General features: G+C 35.9%; 1 protein-coding gene across 1 annotated transcript in view; it reads left to right on the top strand.

Moving 5' to 3' along the window:
* Window positions 1-25,459, top strand: part of CDH12 (cadherin 12) — a 235,661-nt gene that overhangs the window by 103,093 nt on the left and 107,109 nt on the right. The window contains 1 exon segment of the mRNA XM_032181376.1: window positions 3,802-4,096. Coding sequence (XP_032037267.1) covers window positions 3,802-4,096 — 295 coding nt within the window.

Genomic DNA, 25,459 nt, shown 5'->3' with positions numbered 1-25,459 from the left:
AAACTAATAGAAGGGAAATTTAGATTACAGGTTAGGAGGAAATTCTTCACTCAGCGGGTGGTAAGGCACTTGAACAAGTTGCCCAGAGAGGTTGTGGATGCCCCACCCCTAGAGATGTTTAGGACAACCTGTGGGTGGTGCCCCTGCCCATGGCAGGGGGTTGGAATGAGATGATCATTAAGGTCTCTTCCAACCTGAGCCATTCTGGGATGATGATGTGTTACCAACTTTTTTCTTCTCCATAAAGCAAACTAGCTTTCAGCTACTTACAGCCTGGAGCAGATTGCTAGATCACATGGACTAGACTCAGACTGACTCAGTCTGGCATCTGGTATTGGATGTGATTCAAGAGCATTGCCATAGTTTCTGCATAGATTTACACAATGTTTTTCACAATAGTCCCCATCTTATTCATACTTGATTTTTTTATCAGTCATTCCTTTGCCAAATGTGCTACTGTTTGCACACATTAGCAAGAAGTATAGATCACGTATCTTTATCTGCCATCACAGAAGAATATCCATGATTTTCTGCATTAACAGTTTGCTGCAAAAAATCACAAATTTTACACTTGGTGCAGATTTGCCCAAAAATCTGACACTAAAAATTGTCTCTGCGTTACTTAGGTAGAGAAAATAACAGAACAGATTTGAGCAATGCTGGAAATGAATGCTTTGCATTTTCAAACCTTTGTGGCATTTTTAACATCTAGGATTTACAGAAAAAAAAAAATGCAATCATTTGTACCTCAATGTTACAGTAAATTCAAGTAATTCTGAAAAGTAAATGGGGGTGGGAGGGTGGGGGGCGCAAATAAGATTTGAGTACTTGTTCTCTTGTCCTGTAGTTTTAAGCAAAGAATAGGAATTAGGAAATACATGCAACATGCAGAAGTACAAGCAACAAGGAAAAATGGGATACCAGAACAAAACTACTGCTGCACAGTGTCAGAAAAAGTAGTCTCTTGCAACTCTTCTGTCTGATTTTCAACACACACACACAAAAATATCTTTTCTTCCAGAGCAGCTTGTAGCACATAAATCCAAGACACACTAGCAGGCACTTATTCTTTAGCCTAAACTGTATTCTTGAAAGTTTAAAGCATTCAAAATTAAGACTACTTTCTAGCGCTGTGCAAGTCCAACCAATGCTAGTTCTTCTTTGTCTGTCCATTCATCTGAATGTCAATATTGCATGCCTTTTTATTTCTGGAGAATTTCGTTCAATTTAAATTAAAGCAATCAGCGATTTAACTACACTAATTAGACACTTTGTAATGTTGAATTGCCCCACAAATTGCATATCTCAATGTGGATTACAAATAAGTATTCATTTGCCCATTGTCCAGCAATGGCATCTGAGAAGCCTGTAACAAAGTGAGCAGATTAGCGTGGTTTGATGAAATAAACACAATGTGACAGATTCCAGCTAATGCAAAACAATACAGATCTGGTTAAATCAATGAAATGGTTCCTAGGTTATACCAGCTGAGTGATGTTTCTGAAGTAAGCACAGTAAACACATCTATAACTGTAGAATTGCTAATGCTGCCAATTACATTTTTTTTTACTCCAGTACATTTGAAAAAGATACGCTTGTGCTTCTCTTCTTATTTCCTTCTTCCTCCCTCTTAGGAGTCCTTGTTTTGCTTTCTTCATTCTATATTTTTTACATTTTTCCCCAACTAGGGGAAACGGCTAGAATTATTTCTCTGTAGTATAATCCAAGCATTCAGATAACACATGCAATGCAGCCTGATTTGTTACTAGTTGAATGTAAACCCTGGCAATCAGAAAGACACTCAACCATCTCAGCTTTAGTGCCAAGTCTGATGAGGAGATGGGAGTAGAGATAATATACTTGGCATGCTTCCCTATTGACAAATCCCTGCTTAGATACATTCTTTTGCTCTGTGATATTCCTACTTCCAGGAGTATGGAACAAGGTGGACTTCACAATAAAGCCCAGACTTTTTTCTTTTCTTTTCTTGTCTTTTTTAAATACAGTGACACAAACAACAACAAAAAAAAGGTAAAATTATCTTTATAAAATTACATATTTATTTGATCTTTCTCAGCATATTTTTATTTTGTTTCACTATGTGTGTGTCTGTAAGCCTCTATCTGATAATGGAAGGAAAATACCAAGTTTTAACTGAGCAAGGTATAATGGAACAGCAGGACGCTTGTGAGCCACTTAAATTAAAATGATGAGGAAGAAATAGACGTTAATTATCTCAGGCTGCATTATCTTTTCATTTCACAAGGAAGGAATATTTAACTCCCTAGGAGGAAAAGAATTAACTTCCTTTGAATTTTTCCACAGTGAACCAGTGCTCAAGAAGCAAAATGCTTTACTTCTGACTCAAAAGATAATTTGAAAACCTGTGTAGGTGGCAACCAGATGAAAAATCAGAATCCAGTATATTCACTGAGCAAGAATGATGAGATGAAAAGTAGGCAAAGAAGAGACTACGTTCATGTTCGCTCTATCCCACAAACCATGACCTCCTCCACAGTCACAAGGACCTATTTTCAATTTCAAGGCAATAGCAATAAATGTTAATAATTACCTTTACCTCTTTCTCTGCAGCTTAGCTTCTTGCCCCATTACCAAAACCATTTAGTTTCTCAGTAATTCATTTTCTACATAATCTAATTTCATGTCCCATGTTTCCTCTATTGTGTTTCACCTTGGGCAGTACATCATGTAAATAAAGCTTACATGTATATCCATAATCTCTTTACTATACTGCTTAAGGGAATTCACTTTTGAAAACTCCATTCCAACCTGCGTCCATTATAGCAGATCTCTTTAGTTCTCATTAGATGGGAAAAGCAAGTAAGTATTTAAAAAGCTGTTTCAGCATTGGTGATGTAACCTTGAATATATATTCAGAACTTCTAGTTGTATTTGAAGGATGAGCATAAAACAGATAAAGGCATATGAGAAAGAAGTTCATCAGACTGTATTTCTATTTCAAAAATTTCTACATTTAAGTACTATTAAATGCTACATTAGAGAATGATTAAAAGGATAAAAATCTCCAATAACTTGAACACAAGTATTTTCTAAAAGAAGTAGAGATTTAACATTCAAATAGGCTGGAAAATATTTTTATTGGTATTGAAGGTGGAAATGATCGAGTTAGAACTGATTTTTTTTCTATATTTTTCCAAAGAGGAGAAGAATGCCTAGCTTCACACCATCCTCTGAGTAGCTTAAGACAGAAACAAATTACCAAATATTTGTGGATAGGAAGCAGTATTTTTAACTTCTGTTTAGCATAAAGTATGATTGAGGAGGAGTATATTGTCCTTTTTAAACCACTTTTGACTTTGAGTTTAGGATTTCAACAAGCTCTTATGTGTGAAATGAAAATTAGCTGATTCTCTTCTACTTCTGTGAAAGGCAAATGCCTATGAAGGTTTTTGACACCCTCTCATGTCGTCTCACATTTGTTTGATGTGGTTATTGGTGTTTTTCCATTATTTGGTCTTTAATTTCAGTTTCTAATGAAATGAAGCTCTGTTTCACTGCAGTGTAAGTAGTGAGCAGTGTTCATGGGAGAAAGCAGGTAGAATTTTGAAATGCTGTCTGTCCGAAATACGAGGTGGAAATAAAAACATTAACATTCTACCCTTATTTTTGTGTGCACTTAGAGGCAGTTAAGGTCTTAGGAAATTGATTCCTCCAACTCCTTCTATTTTACATCAGAGAAAAAAAAAATAATAATTGCTTTCCAGCCTAGAGAAAGCCATTAATGTTCCTTTCCTACCTTTTTGTCTTTTTGTTCTCAAGCTACATTCTGACTTGGACAAGGGAGTTGGCACTGTTAAATATACCCTTTCAGGAGATGGTGCCGGCACTGTTTTTACCATTGATGAGACCACAGGAGACATTCATGCCATAAGGAGCCTAGATCGAGAAGAAAAACCTTTCTACACACTTCGGGCTCAGGCTGTGGATGTTGACACCAAGAAACCACTAGAGCCTGAATCAGAGTTCATCATCAAAGTGCAGGACATTAATGATAATGAGCCAAAATTCCTGGATGGGCCTTACGTTGCCAGTGTCCCAGAAATGTCTCCAGTGGGTGAGTAAGAAGCTTTAAACACTTGATAACTAATTGCATATTACTTAATTGTCTCAATATGCATTTCCTGCTGAGGAAGGACAGAGAAGGCTGATATGAAAATATAAGTTATTATTAGAAATGTCTCACTCCATACTTAAAATATATATATTACAGTTTTATTTTAGCTTTATTTTCTTACTTAGAAACTCATTGCCTTGTATAAATGAGAGCCTTTAACTTTTAATCACCGTGGATGTGAGAAGGAAAAAAAAAAAAAAAAGATACTCAAGACAGGGATTCTGTGTGCTCCAAAACCTTGTATTCACATGAGGAAGAACATTCCCATCTCTTCCTAGATCATGTTCTTTGTTTGCTATAGCAAATCAGACAGTACAACATCTTGCCATTTATTGCTCTTGACTGTGTTGCTGTTAAATTTACAGCATTTGCATGATTCCATAGTTATGATCTGGAGGAGAATTCTTTGTCCTGCTACATTGTGGGTGCTGAATGTAATGATTGCCATCACCTGGCTTGCCACAATGCAAGAACAGGCTCAGCAAGACTTGTCCAAGGTCTCAAAAACCTATTGTTCAAGAAAACATTGAGTGCACTGAATTCCTTAGTCAGGGAAAAAAAAAAAAAAAAAAAAAAAAAAAAAAAGGGAGGTTGACTGGAAACATAATAAGTTTCCAAGTCCATAAAGGTTACTTACTTATGGAGGAGGTGGAGGAGAGAATCTTCTATTCTCCAGAGAAAGGTAGGCTGTAGTAAGGATACTAAAGATACTGAAGCACAAGCACTAGAATAGGTTTTTGTTTGGGGAATTTTCACACATGATAGATAGTTATCAGGACAGACATAAACAGCATTGACCCTGCTGGAGAATAGAGTAAATGGTTCTTTGGGGTCTCTGCCTTCTGGCTGATTCTGCATTGGTTCTGAGCAGTTCATTTGCAACACAAATTGTGTCTGGCTACCAGATGGCACTTTGGGCTTCCTTGTGGGAGGCAGAAACTAATTCCATGCTGGGCTGGGAAGCTAATTCCATGCTGGGCTGGGAAAACAAGTGCTAGTTTATTTAGACTATTGCCATTTCCTCTCCTAAAGTCTTGTCTCAGTACTTCAGAAGCCATTATGAGTCATTTAATGCTCCCTGTAGTAGCTATCTGATTCAGCAGTTTTCTGACCATGAAATGTGCAGAGGGATTCAGCTATACTGCTCAGGTGGTGATGTTTTGAACGATAATCCTGGAGGCAACTAGGTAGCTACACAAGTTGCTATAAGGAATTAAGGGGATATTTTAAATTTTGTGATGAAGAGTTGTAGGATGTGATAAAATGTGATATGAGTAGACATGGAGAGATGTTCACATTAATCTTATACGTGTGTAAAGACGAGTTCAGTATAGTCACCTACAGAGATGCATCTGTAGATTCACATTATAGGTGCACTATTGTTGTTGTCCCAATAAGAAATGCCCGATGATAATACCGTTGTGTTATTTTCAGATGGAAAACATTTGATATATTTTCAAGTCTATTTCTGTGGAAAGTTTAAAATAGAATTTTCTCAATAGTGGGTGTATGTTTGGTTGTTAAATTGTTTTAAGACTTGATCAGAGAGAAACAAGCAAAATAATAATGAGTGATTCTCTTTACACAATGAAACCCAGTTTGTCATCCTTTTTTTTTTTTAATTAAAATTTTAAAAAAATTAATTAAAAAAAAAAAAAAAGTGTATGTAATATCAAGCAAAATGCCAACAGTGGTTTAATTTCATTGGGAAATTCTTTTCAAGTTGTGCTGTTCACCGTAGTTTTTGACTGGGATTTAACTTAACATTAACTGGGTTGCATGACTGAGATTCAACAAACTATTATGCATCATGCATACAGCTGTTTAAAATAAATACTTTTAGATGTATTCTCCCTTGTAAAAGCAACAGCAAATGCCATGGCAAAAATGCATCTTTTTGATCTTCACATTATTCAGGCATATTCATCACTTCCAAAAGAAGTATTCATAACACTTCTTATTTTCCTCTAGAGCAAAAATGAAAGATGGGTAAAAAGTGATCAGAAAAGTCAAGGCAAGGAAACAGTACTCTAAATAGAGGCCTAAACTCCAATTAGTGGTAACTAAAGCAGGTAAGAAATTTTGCTGTTGGGTTGCAGCAAAAATATCCCAAAAATGACTTCTGCCATTTGTGATGTGCCAGGAGATGGTGTCTTCTCAAGTATAGGTCTCACCACATCCTTGCTTGGTCTTATCCCTGTTCTTGCTACCTTATGCAAGGATCTAATACTACTGCTCCTTATCATTAGTATGGTTTAATTGCACCTATAGCGATGCCTACACCTACCATTACCTAAGGATAACATAGAAAATCCCTTTGATTTTTTAGCTGCTGCAGTGTATAGTTGCCTTGGATTAGGCAAAAACGTTAATAAACTCTTACTCTCATCTATTTTTTTTAACTTTCATTTTTTAGTTTTAAATTCCCAAATATCCTTCTTCACTTGCTATATTTTTGCAACAGTAGTTATGAACTGCACTCATGTGCATTGTTTCACTTTTGCAGGAAAAGCACTACAGAATGATTTTTTTTTACCCTTTACAAGTCTTTCCTATGAGCCTGACAGGCTCTTGTGACCAGTTGTCTTTTATTGTTGCATGACACCTACATGCAACAATAAACGAAGTTTTGTAGAAGCTTATCATAAGTTGATTGGTAATGATGAGCAAAATATAGACATCAGAATTCATATTGAAAGGGGAATAGAGGGAAGAGAAGAAGCAAGTAATTATCCCCAAGAGAACACCCAATGTAAATACACAGTATACGTTCCATTCGGACATCACAATTAAGTGAATTCTACAGAATACCTCTGAAGCACCACACTCTGCGGTTGTGGGAGAAGACTGTGCGGAGCTGGGAAACCTTGGGAAGCAAGGTGTTCTTTAGACCCCTTACACACAGTTTAGAAATTTTTATGGCCAACCATTCTCAGTTTTGTAGCATCTCTGGTCTTCCTACTAATTGCTGTTCCTGAAGCCTTGCTGGCTGAAAATACACCTTAACGTTCATTCCCAGATTTGGAGCTCTAGTCCCAGGGCTGTAATAAAGTTGTGTGTCAACATTATCCTGGACCCTGGTGATAGCAAAAGATATAAATTCTTAGGATCCTCAATATCAGGTTTTCTCAACAAATACAAGGTTTAGAGATATCTGTAGTATCCACATTTCTCATACTAAATATTTTCCAAGATCATTGTGCTATTGTCCATGCATGTCTTAGGTGAATTATTTTTTTTTTTCCCTTCAAATTTGTTTTGAGGTTCTGTTAAAGTTTCCCCTGTAGTTTCAGTAGACTGGGGGTTTTGTTTGTTTTGTTGGGTGGTTGGATTTTTTGTTTGTTTGTTTGTGGTTGGTTTTCCCTCTAATCAATACTACTCCTTAAAAAAAGATTATGGTAATTTTTTTAGCTTTTTCTGAAGATAATTTGAGGACTGCCATTTTTACTCAATGGTGCATTTCTTACTGAAAGCCAAATTTCTTCACATGCTTTTTACTCAGAAAAAAAAAAAAAATAATAACATTATCGGGATATTTGCTATGCTCTAAAACTCTTAATTTAAGACCAGGATGCCTACCTATTTTATGTCAAAGGCTTGAATGGCTTATTAGCCTCACTCCTTTCACATGTGCACTCTAATCTGCTCATATATAGAGGAGATATATGCAGACCTATCACAGATACAAACAAAAAAGATATTGTCTTGAAAAGTCCATTTGTTACAGCCTGGTGTAACATGCAGGCTCTTGTACCCATGCATCACTTCCATCATCTTGGATACTTTCTTAGTGTGCATATTATAGTGGAAGGATATTGGTACCTCTGAAGCTGGCAGTGTATTCCTCACATAACCGTTGGGGTAGGGACTACAGAATACTATATGGTGAAGAATTTGTTTTGGAAGGAACAATTATGTGAAATTCCCTACGGAGAAACTCAGCAGATGGAGTCAGATTACAAAGTGGAACTAATATTCTAAGAACACAAATTGCTATGCTGTTACCATGTGCCCAATAAGAGATTTATAAAAGCTTAAGGACTGGATTTCTAAATTTTTTTTTATTTTTTTTTTCTGGTATAGGATTGGTTTAACCAATATCTTTATCTGAAAATATTGTCTTGATTTAATATGAATTCCAGAATGTAGCACAAACCAGAAATAGAAATCTCAATGTATGAGGACTGAGAAGGGGGTGTAATTTCCCCGTTTTTAAGTTAGTATTAGCAAAATATGTTGTCCTTCAGTATAGTTTAATCAACTATGTTGTTGCTTCTGGTGGCTGTGCCAGCTTTTCTTTCAACAGAGCTCATGTAAGCATGCAAATACATTGTGAGTTTAAACCAAGGTTATCCCCTTGCTGGAAGTATCAGTCCAGATGACTGAGAGTTGGGGCATACCAGCATTAAACATACAATCAAGGAAAGATCTCATTATTTGATATATATTGATATATATATGTGATATATATTTACACATAAAAATGTGTACAGAATTACATCTGCATTTCTCATGCATTTCTTTCATTGAAAATGCTGGTTTTAATTGAACATATTGTTAACAATGTATTGCATGTGACAAATTTATAACTTCTATTGCCACAATTTGCTAGTTGATTTCTAAGGTGTTGCTATATGCCTCTATGTTTATATGCAGGCCAGCTAGGACTGTACTAAACCCATCAGTTCCCTTACATATAGATATCGTATGTTCTTTCCTAGACAATTTCATTACCTTTCCACTAGATTAGCTCTTTATTGCTTTGGGGGGCTCTAGAAACTACAGTTCACCATGGCAATTATTCTGCCTTTTTAGTTATTAATGAAATAGTAATGGAATGTACTCACATTAAATAGTATTAATGATTATGGTTGAATTCTATTCAAAACAGCCTCAATTGTAATACTACACTGTAGCACTAAAATGCTCTATGATACTAGCAAGTTGGTATCAGGTTATTTTTACTGGGTGCAAGTCAGCTACTACAAGTGTGTTATGGATATCATAGAACCACAGAATCATATAATATCCCAAGTTGTAAGAGATCCACAAGGATCATCGAGTCCAACTCCTGGGTCCCCAAAGGACCACCCAAAAATCAGAACATGTATATGGGAGTGTTGTCTAAACTCTTGAACTCCAGCAGTGCCATGACCACTTCCCCGGTGAGCCTGTTCCAGTACCCAACCACCCTGAGGTACTGTCTGTCTAATTTTTCTGGAAGTTTTCGTTCTGAAGTGAAGGAAATACTTCATTATGGCTTGCTTTTACCATTGACAAAGGCTTATATTTAAACATTAGCAAATTGTACATATGTTAATGTATCCAGTAGTTTCATGTAAAAGGGTAACATTTTGTAGAAAGCTAACCTGAGGAGTTGGTGTGCAGGCAGAAATTCAGGAACCTGCACACAGGCTGAGCATCACCTAGTGCCGCCTGCCCATGTATAGCCAGGAGCTGGCACACTTCCATAGGCATAGATGCCTGGTGGTATATTCTGTGCAGCCTCAGTCTACAGTCCTTCCATCTACACCCTGATCTCATGTTTTTTTCTGGTGTTATCAAAACCTCAAGGACAGTGGTGGGAATTGAATGTAATATTCAGGATAGAAATGTACTGTATTTGTATGGTAGGATTATAATGGCTCTTGTTTATTCTCTTTTCCATATCTAATACTTCCCATCAATCATTTTCTCTCCTTTGTCCATGGATGATAACTGAGATGATACCTCTGGAGGATTTTCCACAGTGATTCCATGATCAAGAGTTGATAGGTAACTGAGGTACCCATCTCTGTGAATATGCTGATCAAGTATTTTTTCCTAGCCATATTAATTTGTATTTCTTAGTGCGAAATCTCCTGTTCCTAGTTATTTGGTAGTTATAATTCTCCTGCAACATCTTACAGTCAAGTGTTTCATTTTGTCATGCTGTCACCTGCTTATATATTCTCTTCTACTGGCAATTTATGAGTTCAAGTTCAAGAGAGATGCTGATGGCAACCTCCCTGTAGTATAAAAATTGTCCATTTATTCCTACCATTTGGGTGTTACAAGGCTGTTCTCTCTTATAATTTTTTTTTTCAATCATTTACATGTATTTTTTAACGAGGCTTTGGTTAGGAACCTTGCTTAAAGCTTTCTGGAAATTTAAATACTGTTTATCCATGTAGATAATCTAGAGCGATATAGCTGGCAATTCACACAACAGTAGATATTGCAAAGAATGGCTTCCCTTTACAACACTGTACAGACCCCTCTCTTCTGGTGTTGTATACATACGTTCTCTGATGCCATACTTTACTATAGTGCCTACCAATATGTCCAGCACCTAGGTCAGGCCTGGTGACCTCATTGTGATGACCACTTTTCGTAAGAAATTCATGTCATATAACTGTGTTTCAGTTCTTCATTCTGGGACAACATCAGATGGCAGTTTACACACCACAGTTGATGTTTCAAGAATGTCTCAGTGTCTTGTTCAGAACTGATTTGTTAATTGCAGATCCTGTCTTTTTGATTCTTTCTTTCTTTTTTTTTTTTTTTTTTTTTTTAGTTGTAGTTAAAAACAGCTACTGCACTGACCATCAGACTAGGTTTTGTAGCCTTTGTAGAAAAAGGTGAGTTTTAAGAGAGGATCATAAGGAACAGCAGGTTATGGCTGCTTGCCCTCTTGTCAAAGAGTTTTTCCAATGTAGAAGGAGTATTGCACACACACACAAAACAACAATAAAAAAAATATATCAAAAAAACCCTCACTGAGATGTTGGGAGAAAATTACAAGTAGGCAGTAAAAGCTTTTGAAACAAAAGTTTTTCTTGACATTATGATAGATCACTAGGCAACCTAGGCAGCTTCAACTACTATGAAAAACTTACAGAAAAAAACATCATTTTAGATCAAAAGGGAGAAAGAAAACAATGCAGAGAATCAAGGCTTGCATGGTTAAAGGACTGGGGCTATTGTCATACTGGCTGTGAGTTTTATTTCACAAACTTTGGCTGTTAGAAATAATCAGCAAAACAAGGAAATTTGCCAAATATTTTTAGCCAGGAGAATCTTTGTAAAATGAAAGTAATGATGGATGTAACCCTACAAACATGCACACAGCATAATGTCCGAGAAGCTTTTGCTACTAAAAGGTTGAGACACTAAATAAATGTTTTCTGCAAGCTGGTTTCATAGTCACTAAATGTCAGTGTCAGTGCTGAATTCATGCAAAGCATTTAAGTCTTACTTCTTGTATATCCAGATATACTTTACTGTGTTTAACTGGATGTGGGCAAAGTTAAAAATTCATCTCCCAGCAGATAAAACCACTACATTGCTATCCACAATGACTTTACTCCAGTCCAGTAGCATAAGTAAGTAACATTTGATCACAGACAAGTCTTACTGTCTTACACAGACAAGTCAAACTGTATATAGACCCCCTTTACCAAGTTAACAAGACAATACTTTATTATTAATATTATAATTTTATTGAGATTCAGATATTTGGTTTTACTCTGAATGTGTATGTTGGTTATTTTTATGATGCTGAGTATTAGTTCCTTTAGTATATACTGAGAAGCTTATTGGTACTGCATTGTAGTTTGCATAATCCTCTCCAGGTTCAGTATATATTGCATTAGAGTTGTCAGGGTTAAGAATTAATTTTTGTCAATGATGCTATTGCTGAGGGAAAGGTGTTTTAGTGTAGTATTGAGAGACATAGGAATTGTTTGTAGACAGTCACACAGCATGTCTCAACATAAAACATGTATCGATAGTTGCTTTAGTAGCCACTGATCAGCTGTAAATGTTAAAAATTAACAATTAGTTGCTTTTTCCTTACCACAAAATGACTCTAAACATTAAATATCTTTTCAGTAAGAGCTGTTCTTTTGGCCACCAAGTGGTTTTAAACATTAAAGATATTTTAAAAGTAATACTTTTCTCAACCTCTGAGTGACCGTAAACCTTAAATATGTTTTATAAAAGCTGCTTTTCAAGTTACTGCCTGCACAGCTACAAGCATCATTTTTCTTTAAAGTTGCTTTCCAGACACTGAGCTATTTTTTTTTGTTAGCAGCTCGGTTCTATTTGTAATTTTTTCACAGAAGAAACAAGTGTAAAACTTCACTGGCACAAGGTAGCTCTTCATGTATGACAAGCAATCATGTCCTAGCCGTCATCTTAGGAAGACACTTCAGGTAACAATAATGAGCCAAAATTTAAATGGATTTTTAAAATATTTTGCATTAACAGCATGTGCATATCCAATGTTCTTCTCCTGCATTTCAGTATATAAAACTACAGTAAAACAAAATAATAAAATCAGACATGAATGATATTTTATACTAAGATAACCGGTCTAAGAAATCAGTCACTGATGTATTGTGTGAATCAATCAAGTCATCATCAGCCCTAGAGGAATACAAAACAGAAGGCAAAATAGTCTCAAGATTGCTAAGCAAATGGGAGTCACTAAACCAAATAAGATCAAGGGCTTTAATTCTGTGTGCAGAAATAACTCCATGTGGCAAATTAGATCTAATCCTAGAAAGTCCTGGAGTGATAAGAAAAGTGTTCATGAGAATCTGGCTTTACAAGAGCAAAGAGAAAAAATCGCTGATCACAAATATTCTGTTAGGGACAAATTATCCTCTGTTTAGAGAACTCCGTAAGGTTTAAAGTCTACAGCAAAGATGCTGCAGATACCTTAGAAAAAAGTGTCTATATAAAACAAGGGTATAAACATATCTGCAGAATGAGGAACAGTACATACTGGAGTATCTCTATCTGACATGTCAGACATTTAAGTAAATATATCTATCTGTCGAACTTAAAATTCAGTGAATCCTAGACACCTACCATTTCCTCTCAGTTGTAGTAAAGAACAGCATAGGTTCATAGGTGGACAATCCAACACAATGTCCACAATGTCTACCCCATACACCTTAGGTTTTTCATGATAAAAGAACCATTAAAGATCTTACAGGAGCATGAGCTTAATGTTCCTTCAGCCTCTGATCAACATGGGTCTCAACAGACCTGGTTGGAACCCTTCTGGAGGAGCCAATTTTGCTAAGCTTTTACAGAATCAAAAGACACAGAACTGCAGTTCTGTCAAAACGCTTTCTCAAAAAACAGATGGCTGGCTGGTGAGTCATCGCTCAGGTTAGCTGGTGGATCCCAAAACAGGTGGCTCCCAAATTAGTAGAGAAGCATTCTTTATACCAACTTGAGAAGCCAAGCATGGAGTAGACCCTTACACCTAAACTGGCTGGCAAGCAACCTTTAGACCAAACAGTCTTCTCTGAAGCTGGGAACCTGGCTTGTTTGTCAGTTCCTTGATTTCTGTGCCACATAGTTGATGACAAGGCAGGTTGCTATGCTTCCCAGACAAGCTAGTCAGCTTGCAAGCTAAACAGGTCCTGATTAAGTAGGAAAAAGACCAATGGAAATAAAACAAACTGTCCTCATGAAAAGCTCAGCACTGTCAATATTATTTTCTGATATGTGCCAGATTTTATTTTTTTTTTCTGTAATGAAACAGAGAAACTATCTGAAAAATCCCAATAAAGCAATATTACACTGTCTAGACAGCCTTACTTGCCAGTTATGTCTGGGGACCTTTTGTGCAGAAGCCAGCAGTAAAAGTGAAATCATTGATGTCTAGAGAGGAAAAGTCTGAATACAGAGGAGGTTCTGATTTCAGACAGGTGTGAATATAAGAAATGATAGCTGAGGAAGAAGAAAAACTTTACAGGCTGTACACATTTCATTTCACCGTAACACATTTAATACTGTCTTGGACTTGATTCAGAATGGCACACCTAAAGAGACTACCATGGGTTCTGCTAACAATCCTCAGGACTATCCAGTTATTTTTATAAGAAACTTAAAGGATATAATTCATAAATAAATGACAGTCACAGTATGAATGTTGCTATGGAGCAGTCCTGAGGGATCAGGGAAGCAGCATGAAGCAGACAAAAGGACCTCCAGCAAGGACTGACGGACACACCAATCTGCACCCATCATTGAGTGAGAATGCTGTTGCAGATACCCTCAGACGTGTAATTTTAACTGACCATTTTCATCTTAGCACACAGTTGTTGGCAACAGATTATTTTTCCTGGAAGTAGTTCATTGACTGATTGTCATCCCATTGAGGCCAGCATTTGGGACAGGGCTTCTAACTGAAAAGGATAATATGAATCCCAAAAGTCAATCAAATAATAACCAGGTCAGGAAATCTACAGCTGAAGAGTTACCTCCTCTATTGTACTGTACATCTTCCACCTGTGTTTATTCCTTTTAGTAAAGCAAACAGCAATTTTACCATTTGTTCTTCTGTAAAGGAGTAGCTTATTTTATTTGAAATGTAAGATGATTATGTAGCTAGGTTTTCTATACTGTAGGACCTTAGGACCATCAGATTAGAAGCCCACTACCATCCTATTTCTGTAAATGACAAGAATTAAAAGGACAAGATTTAAAATGACAAGATTTAAAATGACAAGAATTAAAAGGAGAAAGTTAAACACACATTTCAACAGATTATCATGCCACAGTTTATATGGGGGCAGGTTTTATCCAAACACACCTTACTTATTTTTTTAAATTCTGTTCAAAAAGGGTTGTTAGGGATTCCATGCATTTAAGATACTTATCTAATCCCCATTTTGTTAGGCCTGGTGATTGAACACTCTATAAATTGATCATGTCATTCTACAAAGCATTTCCTTTTCCTATTTTTAACATTCCTGACTTTCAGTCTTTCAGTTTGGAAGACAAATGATGAATTAGAATAGTTTATTTACTTTTGGTATAGCCCTGACTACTCTATACATCTCTATCACACTTTTTTTTTTTTCACTTCTAAATAAAAAAGATGAAATCTTTAAAATTCTATGTGAAAAATCTCAATTCCACTGCTTGCCTCTGAGCCCCCTTTATTTCAGCTGACATTTTAGTGATAGGACAAAAGTAATCAATATTTTCAACAGTTTTGATAGAATTCAGATGAGAAAGATGCCTGAAGGACAGGTTCAGATGCTCAAGATTGCAATTTATAGTTTTGCAAGAGACGATAGAGACACAGATGCTCAAATTATCAGCCCCACTTGGTACTTCTCTGGTTCAGTAACTCCAAATTCATCCACTTTTTCTTGATGCTTCCACTCCATATCATCTCACGCCTGAACACAAAACCAAACCCTGTCAGACAGTTTTCAGCAGATGTTTGATAGTCCTGGGGTTCTTTCATGGCTCTTGCATGTGATTCTGAATGATTCTATGATTCTTCTCTTCTCAGGTTTTAAGTCCTAACCCAATATTAATCATTGAGCATAATCCAGTGAGACACTGCAGCTCAGAGTTCAAACAGGGGATAATCCTGTATGCCTTCAAAAGTTCATCCAGTTGCAAACACAGCAGAAAAAAAAAATCTTCTCCTAATTGAGTAGAAAGAAATAGTTTTAGCATGATATATTAAAGAATTGTGTTTGATAGTTTTATTTGCAATACTGGTAGGCGAATAAGGAGGGGAATATTTACATTTATGAAGGAGGGGGAAGTACGTAAACATATGTAAATTAATGCTTTTATTTTATACAAACCAGATTCAGACACTGGTGTGTTGGAATTGCTGCAGCATAAAGTAAGACAAAATGAGTTTTTATATAGCTTTTCATTATAACAAATAAAAAAAAACAAATTCTACGCTTTTCTTCTGAAGAAAGTTTTTCATAAATGACCTAAGAGGTGCCAAGATGTTGGACTACCAGTCTGAATCAAAAGACAGCAGTGAGGCACCAGCTCCTTAAATTCCTAAATCCATATGAAGCTTGTAATTGAACTGGCAAGTTGTAAAAAAGGAGTCCTTCCTCTGGGCCACTGCACAGCAATAATAGATCTCTGAACTGCTGGTTTAAAGGAAAGATACAGGATATCCACACCAGCACATCCTACTGATTTACTACAGGGCTGAAGTTGTGGCAGTTCAATAATACCTATGCTGCAGTCTGGACACTTTATATTTTAGCTGCCTTTATCAATTTACTTTGGGCAGCACAAGGGGACAGTAACAGTGATGACAGGGTAGGTTTTATGGTAGAATAGTGCAAGGGACTTCAGGATACTAACTCAACTGCTGCCTTGCATGGGATGTCCTAATGGTTCATTTCCATTGTTACTGTTACCCAGACTGGCTACATTAAAGCCAACAAGAAGCTCCATGCACATATTGCAAATGTGTTTTATGGTTTGAGTGTTTACTGACTTATGAATACAGTGCGCATCATGTCTGTACTGCTTTCATCAGTAGTACAGTTCTTGGACTTGCTAGTAAGATCTCAGTAATGAATGTTTTTCTCAAGCAAGATTTGTAAAGGTGATTTGGCATTGAAAGAGGTTTTTGGATATCTTATATTCTTTTTCTTGATTTCAGTAAGTGCTGGCCATGTAAGTAATTTTGAAAACCCTAGTCAGACTCTCAAATAGCAATTAGAAACTTAAGCCTAAAGCAATGCTTTGCACCCCTTACATGTAGGCACCTAAAATTTCTTGGCATACATTCAAGATGTGAATGAAAATGTTTTGGAAATTTGGCCAGGTGGTTGAAGCAATGTCTCTGGAGCCCAGCCAGATCAGACACAGATCAAATTCTTCATTACTCCAGTAGGTGACCTGGGGTATGCAATGCAGGGCATGTCCACGTGTATTTATTTGTCTCATTACAAACAGTTTTCTAGCACCTGCCTGAACCTGGGGGGGGAAATAACTAACTAAATAAATAAGTCTATGAAATAGTTCCATGCATTCTTAAAATGTCACCTCAGCCTTTCCACCATCTGCTTGCTCAGAGAACTATCTGAACTTTACTCCACTGAGCAGCTAGATGCCAATTAATGCCTAAGTGCTGTCAGAATTCATAAAGTAGGTATACCTAATTCTTGTTTGGAAGCCAGTCAGTGACATTTTCAGAGTTCAGAGTTACATTCAGTGCAAAATGTGGCTAGAGGAGAGGTTACCTGCTTTTGACTGCAGTGAGGTAGGGAGAAATCTGACAGAGGATGCTAGAGATAGAGCTTTAATCCTTTTTTTTTTTTTTTTTTTTTTTTTAATTTTACAGGAAGATTTGAATGCCACCTCCTAATGTTTTAGCCACAGTGAGCCTTTCTTAATCTTTCTCACTTCTCCCTTTTTTGGCCTGATGAATATTTAATGTTTCTATATAAAATAGATCAGCTTCTTCCTTCAAGAGTGATGGTCTGAGCATTCACTTAAGGAGTTAAGCATTCAGCCACCGTATAACACAAGAGTAGCTTAAAATAATCTGCATCTCATGCTTCCTCTGGGCATTCAGGACAGAACATCACCTGCTTCTGCGTTTTGTCAGAATAAGGTTGTTTTAAGTCATTAACACAGAATAAAGGTCAAAGTTGTTTTTTTCCCCAGTAAATAACTTCTGAGAAAGAAGGTAACTAGGACAGAACTTTTCTCATTGGTGTTTTTTACAGGCTACAGCAACTTTTCACAAATAAGCTCATTTATATGGATCAAATTGCTAGGCATCTAAAAAACAACAGGTAGAAAACTACATCTGGACTTCCTATATATTTTTTTTTTGTTTTGCTATATCTCTTTTTGCAGTTCATGTTCTCCGTATCCCTGTGCTGTAGCTTCTGTGTATCATCTATTGTTACTTCTCTGTTTTATAGGTTTATTCTTTAAAATGATTAAAACTGAGAAGGGTCTTAAATGCTGCAGCATAGGTGATTACAGAATTTAATGTATGGAGGGAATATTCATTGTAAAGCTTACTTCTTAATGCACCTGTGTCCAGAACTGATGCAATGCAGGTGAGAGGACATGTGCAAGGATCTGAAGTGAGTTCACCTTGGAAAAAACTATTCTTTTGTGTTTTGGGGAAGGCTTCGGGAACCAATTACATTTAAAGAATAGAAAAATGTATAATAAAAAAAAACTGTGAAGCAGCTCGCAGCTGAAAACAGGACAAGGATTTAATGGTCATTATAAAACCCAAGTGTGATTAGTTCAGCGAGTTAAGACATTAACCGTGTTGGCTTTCTTTGGGAAGATGAGATCTTTCTTATGGGAAGGATTATTATATGGATTATTAAAATCATTTTTATTTAAATATTAAAAACATTTTTAACGATCTTTTTTAGTTGTGTCTAGATCTAAATTACAACAGCTGAAAAGTTTGATATTTTCACTTTCTTTCATGTAAATAAAGTGATCTGTATCCAGCCTCCCCCTGAAAGACTGGTAGTCTGAGAGAGTTGGAGAATCACCTCTTACTCTTAAATATATATGTTAAGAGAAGTGACAGATGTCCGGGGTTTCATTATTATCATATTTTTAATTATTATTTTCTTACTGACATTTTGTAAGAACAAAATGGCATACCTATTTTGTGTAGCTTTGTTCTGAACAAATGACATAGAAAGTCAGCAACATAAAGTGTTCCAGTATTTTGTTTTATTTTTATTTTAGAACAGGTCTGAAAACAGAATACTTTGCGCAACTGAAGGTAAAATTCTAGAGGTAGTATTTGTACAGATATTCCACATGCACCTGAACAGAACGGCCGGATTCCATGTCCAGCTATAAAAAGATGCCTGTTCATTTCAGTTATTAAAATCAATGCCCAGCTCTCTGATAATAAATTTCCAGACAACATTGTTGTTGCTACAGTTATTTTTTATTAGTATTATTTTACTTAGGATTAAGATGAAATTTTATTTTGTACATTTTGCCAATCTGGATCTTTGGGACAAATCAACATCTTGGATTGTGAAACTCTTTAGAAAGTCAGGGAGAAAACAGTAGTCCTTGAATACTGAATACTTTCACATTTCATAAAGTTGTTATGTAGTTCTGGATTTTGAATTTTGATAGACGTAGATTCATCTGGAAAATAACAACAAATGCTAAGCAAGTATTTTTCTAAAAAATCAAAAACTGCTTTTTTTTTGAATTAAACAATAACTTGCAAGATATCTCAGTCATGTTTAGACATTTAATTTTAGATTCAGTATTTTACAAGTTCAGTATATCATGCATATCAAGGCTTGCTTATCTTATGAATTTTAGAATTTATGAATAAACAAATACGGGAAGGAGGGACTGGCATATAAGCGCAAATTTCTAGAACAGAATTCTCACTGCAGTTGAAGACAGGTGGAAATGCACTTCAGACTGGACAGCAGACAAATATCATAAGTAACATATGGCCTCTCTTTACCACTTATATTTTATTTTTTCCTTATTATGTTTTTTATTCTTTTTATTTATTTATTTACTTATTTGTTTGCCCAGTGGTGTGAACTATAGCATTGCTTTTTATCTTGTGTGATAAGAAAAGAGTGATTTTGATCTTCAAAATAGAGAAAGAAATGCAAATGAGGGGGAAAAATTCCCGAGCAGTCTCAGAATAACAAGTAAATGATTCAAATTTCTCACTGTTAAGAATGAGGAGTTTCTACATTGATTAAACATTTCAACAGCATGAAGTACAGAGCTAAGCATTTTATATCATTCTTAGCTAGAGTTTTCTGCGTCATAGCTGTGCCATACCAGTATTGAAATACCTGTATTTTTATTTTTGCATGTATGATGTATGTGTGGTCACAATTCATTTGCATGTTATGCTGGTCTTTTTTTTTTTTTTTTTGGTCTTCCGATTTTGTTTGTTTGTTTTGTTTTGTTTCATCTTTAAACAAAACATAATGCACTGTAATAAAATAGAGGTATTAAAGAATCACAGAATCACAGAATTTTCTAGGTTGGAGGAGACCTCAAGATCATCGAGTCCAACCTCTGACCTAACGCTAACAGTCCCCACTAAACCATTTCCCTAAGCTCTACCCAAAATAAGCTATAAAAGCTCAGAATTACCACGAGAAAGAATGTTGCAGCCTTGCTACAGAGCAAAAGAGCATGATGAGGCAGTAGAAATACTTCAGAGTTTGAAAACAACTGAATTTGGTCTCAGTGTCTTATTTTACTCTTCAATGTGTTTCATTCTAAAAACAAATTATACATGAAATATTTGGAAAGTATATATGGAGCCATGTATGCCTTAACTGACACAAAGAAAAGGCTATGTTGTAGTCATTGGTGTCAGTGTTAACTTAGTAAGTGGAGTGATGCCCCAGAGTTCTCAAATAGGAAAAAGTCTTCTCAGGGAAGAATTGTTTTAAATGTTGTATAAAAAATTTTCCTGTCCATACTGCAGTGATACCAGGGGAAGGCACATATTTTCTGCTTACATTTTACACCAGGGGAAATCAGCAGATAGGAAAAAAAATACTGTTAACGTTTAGATTTTTTCCTCAGAACTTGCTGGTTGCCAGTTCTGGCCCTAAATTTTTGGCTACACATATGGAGCAGAAGAACAAGACAAATAAATGACTGTGTATAAAGGAAATGAAACTACCTACTGTATTACCATGTATCCTTCAGTCATTACAATCATAAATCTTAATAACTTTTTTTTTTTTAATGTATGTTTATTCATTCAGTCTCATTGGCTTTAGTAATTTTAAAGGGATTCTTTAAATTATCTATACGCCTAAGTGATTTGCTGAATTGTCATATTCTTAAAGCTTTTGCCTGAAACAAGATGTTCGGTCAGTTTGGATGGCACCAGGGCTGTGTTTACCCAAAATATTTGGGGGATGGAGCAATGTAATATTATAACATGAGAGGAAATGCTGACCTGGACTGTTATTCATCATTTTACCTATAGATATCCGTCTGCAAAGAGAAAATTATTTCTACTGCCACTTTTAGGTCAGCGTAAGCTTTTTACACCGCTAGAAGTGCAGGGCGAGCCCCATCTGGAGTGCATGAGGAATTAAGGACAGAGAGGAGGAAGATGGAAGGAGGTTCCAGAAAGAGCTGTCCTGAAGCCCTCATGCAGGCAAGACTGAATTCAGAGCTCCTGCTGAAACTGGCCAGAAGTCCCCCGATAAAGCATCTCGGGGAGTGAGGGTTTAGGGTATTTACAGTCTCTTTACCAGAATTGTTGGAATCCTGCACTCACAATGACCATGTACTTGTGAAGTGAGAATATCATGCAGGCTTTCTGAGAGGTGTGTTTGAATGTTACCTTTTCAGTGCTTTCAGCTGTGTGCCCCTAGGTTTCTGATAGTGCAGCTACAAGTGTCTCAGCACAGATCATCTCCCCCAGGTGGCAGACTAAGTACAAGAGCATGACAGCCAAGTGTGACTGGCACCAAGTTTCACAGGTCACTCACACTCCATAATTGCCCTTCATACATTATGCTAGCAAGAAACTAATCCCTGTCATAAAGTTTATCTAATAGAGAACAAAAAATGCTATTTTCATTGTTAGAGATACTTTCATTTTCTTCATCAAGAAGATAAAATGCTGGCATGCTTCTAAAATCTGATCTGCACTGTATGCTCATCTGTATTGTGTTCTGTATCATCCAAGCTAGAAACATAAAACATTGTATTGAATTATTACTGTTGGTACCATTGTTTAATCTTAACTGTTTGATACCTCAATAAGCATTTGCTTTCTAGCATTTGAAAAAAATGCGGTTCCAGGTAATTTGATTTGTGTTTTTCATAGATACCTGATCTACACTCTGTTTTTACAGCTCAGCAGGTGAAGGGTCTGACACTGTGTTCCAAGTTTGCAGAACACCAAATACTATCTACTGAAAGTCTGCTGTGGTGAATTAATATTTTCACATGGCAATTTTAGTATTTTTTTTTCATTCTAAACAGAACCTGACAAGATTTCAGTTTTCAGGTAAAACAACATCAGAGTTACAGAACTGCAGATGTATTCCCACATGTAGAAATAGATAAACTCGAGCTCTTGGACAGATTTATGAATCCAGGCAACTCAAAACCTCATTGTTCTCAATGGCTGTTTTTCTCCCTAATCTCTCGTGCACATTTAGGGACTCTCTTTTGACAATGAAGTAGTACTGCAATAGGAGAGATGGAGACAAGCCAGAACTTCCAGGCCCATATTAATTTTATTTATTTTGCTTGTTGTTTTGTATTTTGTTTCCCCAAATCCATGAGAAATATGACTTCACCTGTGTACATTAGTAAATATGCTCCCTTTTTTGTCTATCCATAGGAAACAAAAAGAAAAATGCTATTTTATAAAAAGCTCTACATATTTTCAGGAGGAATGGGATTCTTCCACTCATGAGAGTTTTGTGAGTCTAGCTGTTGTAAAATCAAGATGAGTACTTTGTGTCGTAGAACTTTGTGGAAGTACAAGTGGAAAAATTACCAAAAGCATATATTTCACTAGGTTCATGAGTTCCCATGAACTTTTATTGTTACAGATGTTCACATCAATCCTGGACTTTTTCCAACTGTCTTAGTAAATTAGTTGTATGTTTCAGCCAATTCCCAAGTATTCCTACAAATCTTATATAGCAATTCTACAAAGTATGTTAGCATTTAATCATAGCATAAATTTCAAGCATATTGAAATACATCTTTAAAGTATGCATCTTTTAATTTTAAACTACCGTTTGTCTAAGTTATCCTTCCTACATGTAGAATAGCAGATTACCCATACTGATTATATGCTTATTAAACTTGGAATGCTAAAGTGAATTCTGCTGGTAGTGTTTCAAATAAGAGGGAAATAATATAAGGATGTAAGACATTTGCTGTCAGAACTTTTTGTGTGGAGGGATATTTTCTCACCTGTATTTAATATAATGTAATTTTAAATTACACATTATAGTGACATACAATATTCAATGTTGTTCTGTTTTTGCTTGCAGGCCATGTGAAAGGCTAATGACCTTCAAAGATGCTTTTTTAAAAAACTTTTTTTTTTTTTTTTAAAGAAAACAGTAACTATGCCTTTCTTTAACATTTGTACAATAATGTACAATATATTCTGTTTTGCCATTAGTCCCTTTCCTAAATCAAATCTTTAACTTGGTAATAGAACTTTTATTTTTCTTTCTTGTCCAGTTTTCATCTGGGGACCACACTCTGATATTGAATTTTATTGTTTCACAAGATCTATGCTCACATTGTAAAATACATATGACCCCTAGAGGGTCATACTAATCTAATCTTACTGGGGAGTCAGAGATCTATGTAAAAAATATTTCCCCTTCTGTTAGTATTTCTTTTAATTTGGCATGCAAATAAAAAGAGTTATGACATACAGGTAGGTCTGTACAAGTAACTGTTTTTTCTTAGTTCTCTGACCTGGAAGAATAGGGTGACCTAAAAAAAATTACTCATTTTGGAATCAAAGCATGAAAATTTCAGAACAAAATCCTTTTGCATTTCTGATTACTTTTTATGAGAATTTTGCATTGAAGATATTCAACACAAATTTGAAAATACATGTAATAAATCAGAACCTCAGTTTTTCAGTAAGTTATCTACCCTTCAAAATTCAGATGTTATTTAGGATAGTTCACAAGGTCCAAAAGTCTTTTTCAGACTTTTTAACATTTGAAATGTTTATAATGGCAATCTTAGCTGAAGATTAATTCTCTTTTGTAACCAAAAGAGAATTGCCAACTCTGTGCAGACTCAGTAGTGCTCTGAGAACTAGACATGAGAATGACTTGGAGACTGTATGATACGTGGTATGTGTATCAAGATGTTTTTAACAGTAGAGTTCCCAGCAGAAGTGTAAACAGCTGTTTATCCCAGGTGTCAGTGTGCAAGAGTGTGCAGTGTGCATATTTACTAATGTACACAGGTGAAGTCATTGAAGATGTGTAAACATAATTAAAATGTTCATAAATTTTAAATATTTCTAGGAATATGTATTTTTTGCATAGACATTCCCCAGTATTTTTAGCCCCTGACATGACAAATATCATCAGAGAAAGTGGGGTTTCTTATAAGAACTACAGAATTACGTCTCTTTTCCCAATCACCTTGAGTGTTTTGAAGGTACAACAAAGTGGTTTGCAAGCCCCTCTCTCTTACATCTATGTGCCTCAAATCCCAGACGATGTAATGTATTCCTATGCTTGTCATCAGACTGCTGAGCTCTGATCACCCTCCTGATGTTGGATGAATGCACCGTACAGTTAAACCTCAAGATACTGATCTCCAGCCATCTGAAGATTTACTCCCTACAGTGGTTTTCACTAATTCACAGTTTTATTAAGCTACCAGTAAGAACCTGACAAATCACCTTTCCATGCCTGAAAACCTCACTGAGCCTGTGAAAGGCAGGTGATAATACTGAGAAGCCACATCGAATTCAAATTGAAATTAGCCTAAACTGGAGGAGGAATGTATTTTTCTTCCTAATAATATAGTTAATATTGCTATTGTTGTACGTAAAAACATCATCATTTACATTTTCAAAATAAATTATAGTACACTGTGCTCAGATGACCTCTTACACTTGAAATTTGTAATGCTTGAATGCAAAGGATTGAAGTAATATGAAGTGGGAGATTTTTTAGCTAAGGGGAATGCAACTAGCCACAGCTCCTCAAGGTGTTTACAGAGGACCTGTTCAGCTGTCCACTTCTGGTGTCAGCCCAGAAGTTGAGTATCTGGATGTGTCTGTTTAGAGCCAACTCCACACACTGGACTGGCTGTATGGAGACAGGCTGTACATATCGTGTTAAAGGGGAACTTATCAAACACTTGCCTATTTCAGAGCCTTGCTAAGGGCTTTCACTGAAACAGTTTCACAAATTTAAAAGTATTTGCAATCCAAGGTTTGCCAGTCTTAGAGCCCTGCAAAGGCCTTTCACTGAGACAATTTCAATAAGTTGAACATATTTAATAAGGCAGCAGATATAACAGATTCAGAATTGCCATTGATTTATACACTTCCTGCACTAGGGATAATATATGATAATAGTTTCAGCAATATACTGTTGTGGGTATTCCTCGTCAGAAGGTGAAGGCGCAGAGCTCACCACAAAGGCATCCCTGTCTTGGTGGAGGAAAAAGAAGCACAGCCCATTGACTGCCCCTTCTAGGTCTCCAATTTCTTCTTTCTTTCTTCTGTTCCCGCTCTTCATTTTTCCTCACTTTAACTATTTTTTCCTTTTTCCTCTTTTTTTTTTTTTTTTTCTTTTACACAAACTCCTAACACTCTTTTATATCCTAACCTTATCTGTTCCCTCCCTGGGGTGATATTTAGCAAGATTTGGGTGAAGAGTTGAGTACTGTAGTCATGTATATACATATATATATATGAATATGTCTACAGATATATGTATATATGTAAATATATATATATACATATATGTAGCAGGTACTTCATTAGGCTCATTATCATAT

Source organism: Aythya fuligula, chromosome 2, assembly GCF_009819795.1.
Source record: "Aythya fuligula isolate bAytFul2 chromosome 2, bAytFul2.pri, whole genome shotgun sequence".
NCBI classification, from domain to species: Eukaryota; Metazoa; Chordata; class Aves; order Anseriformes; family Anatidae; genus Aythya; species Aythya fuligula.
This window is presented reverse-complemented; position numbering and strand designations above follow the sequence as displayed.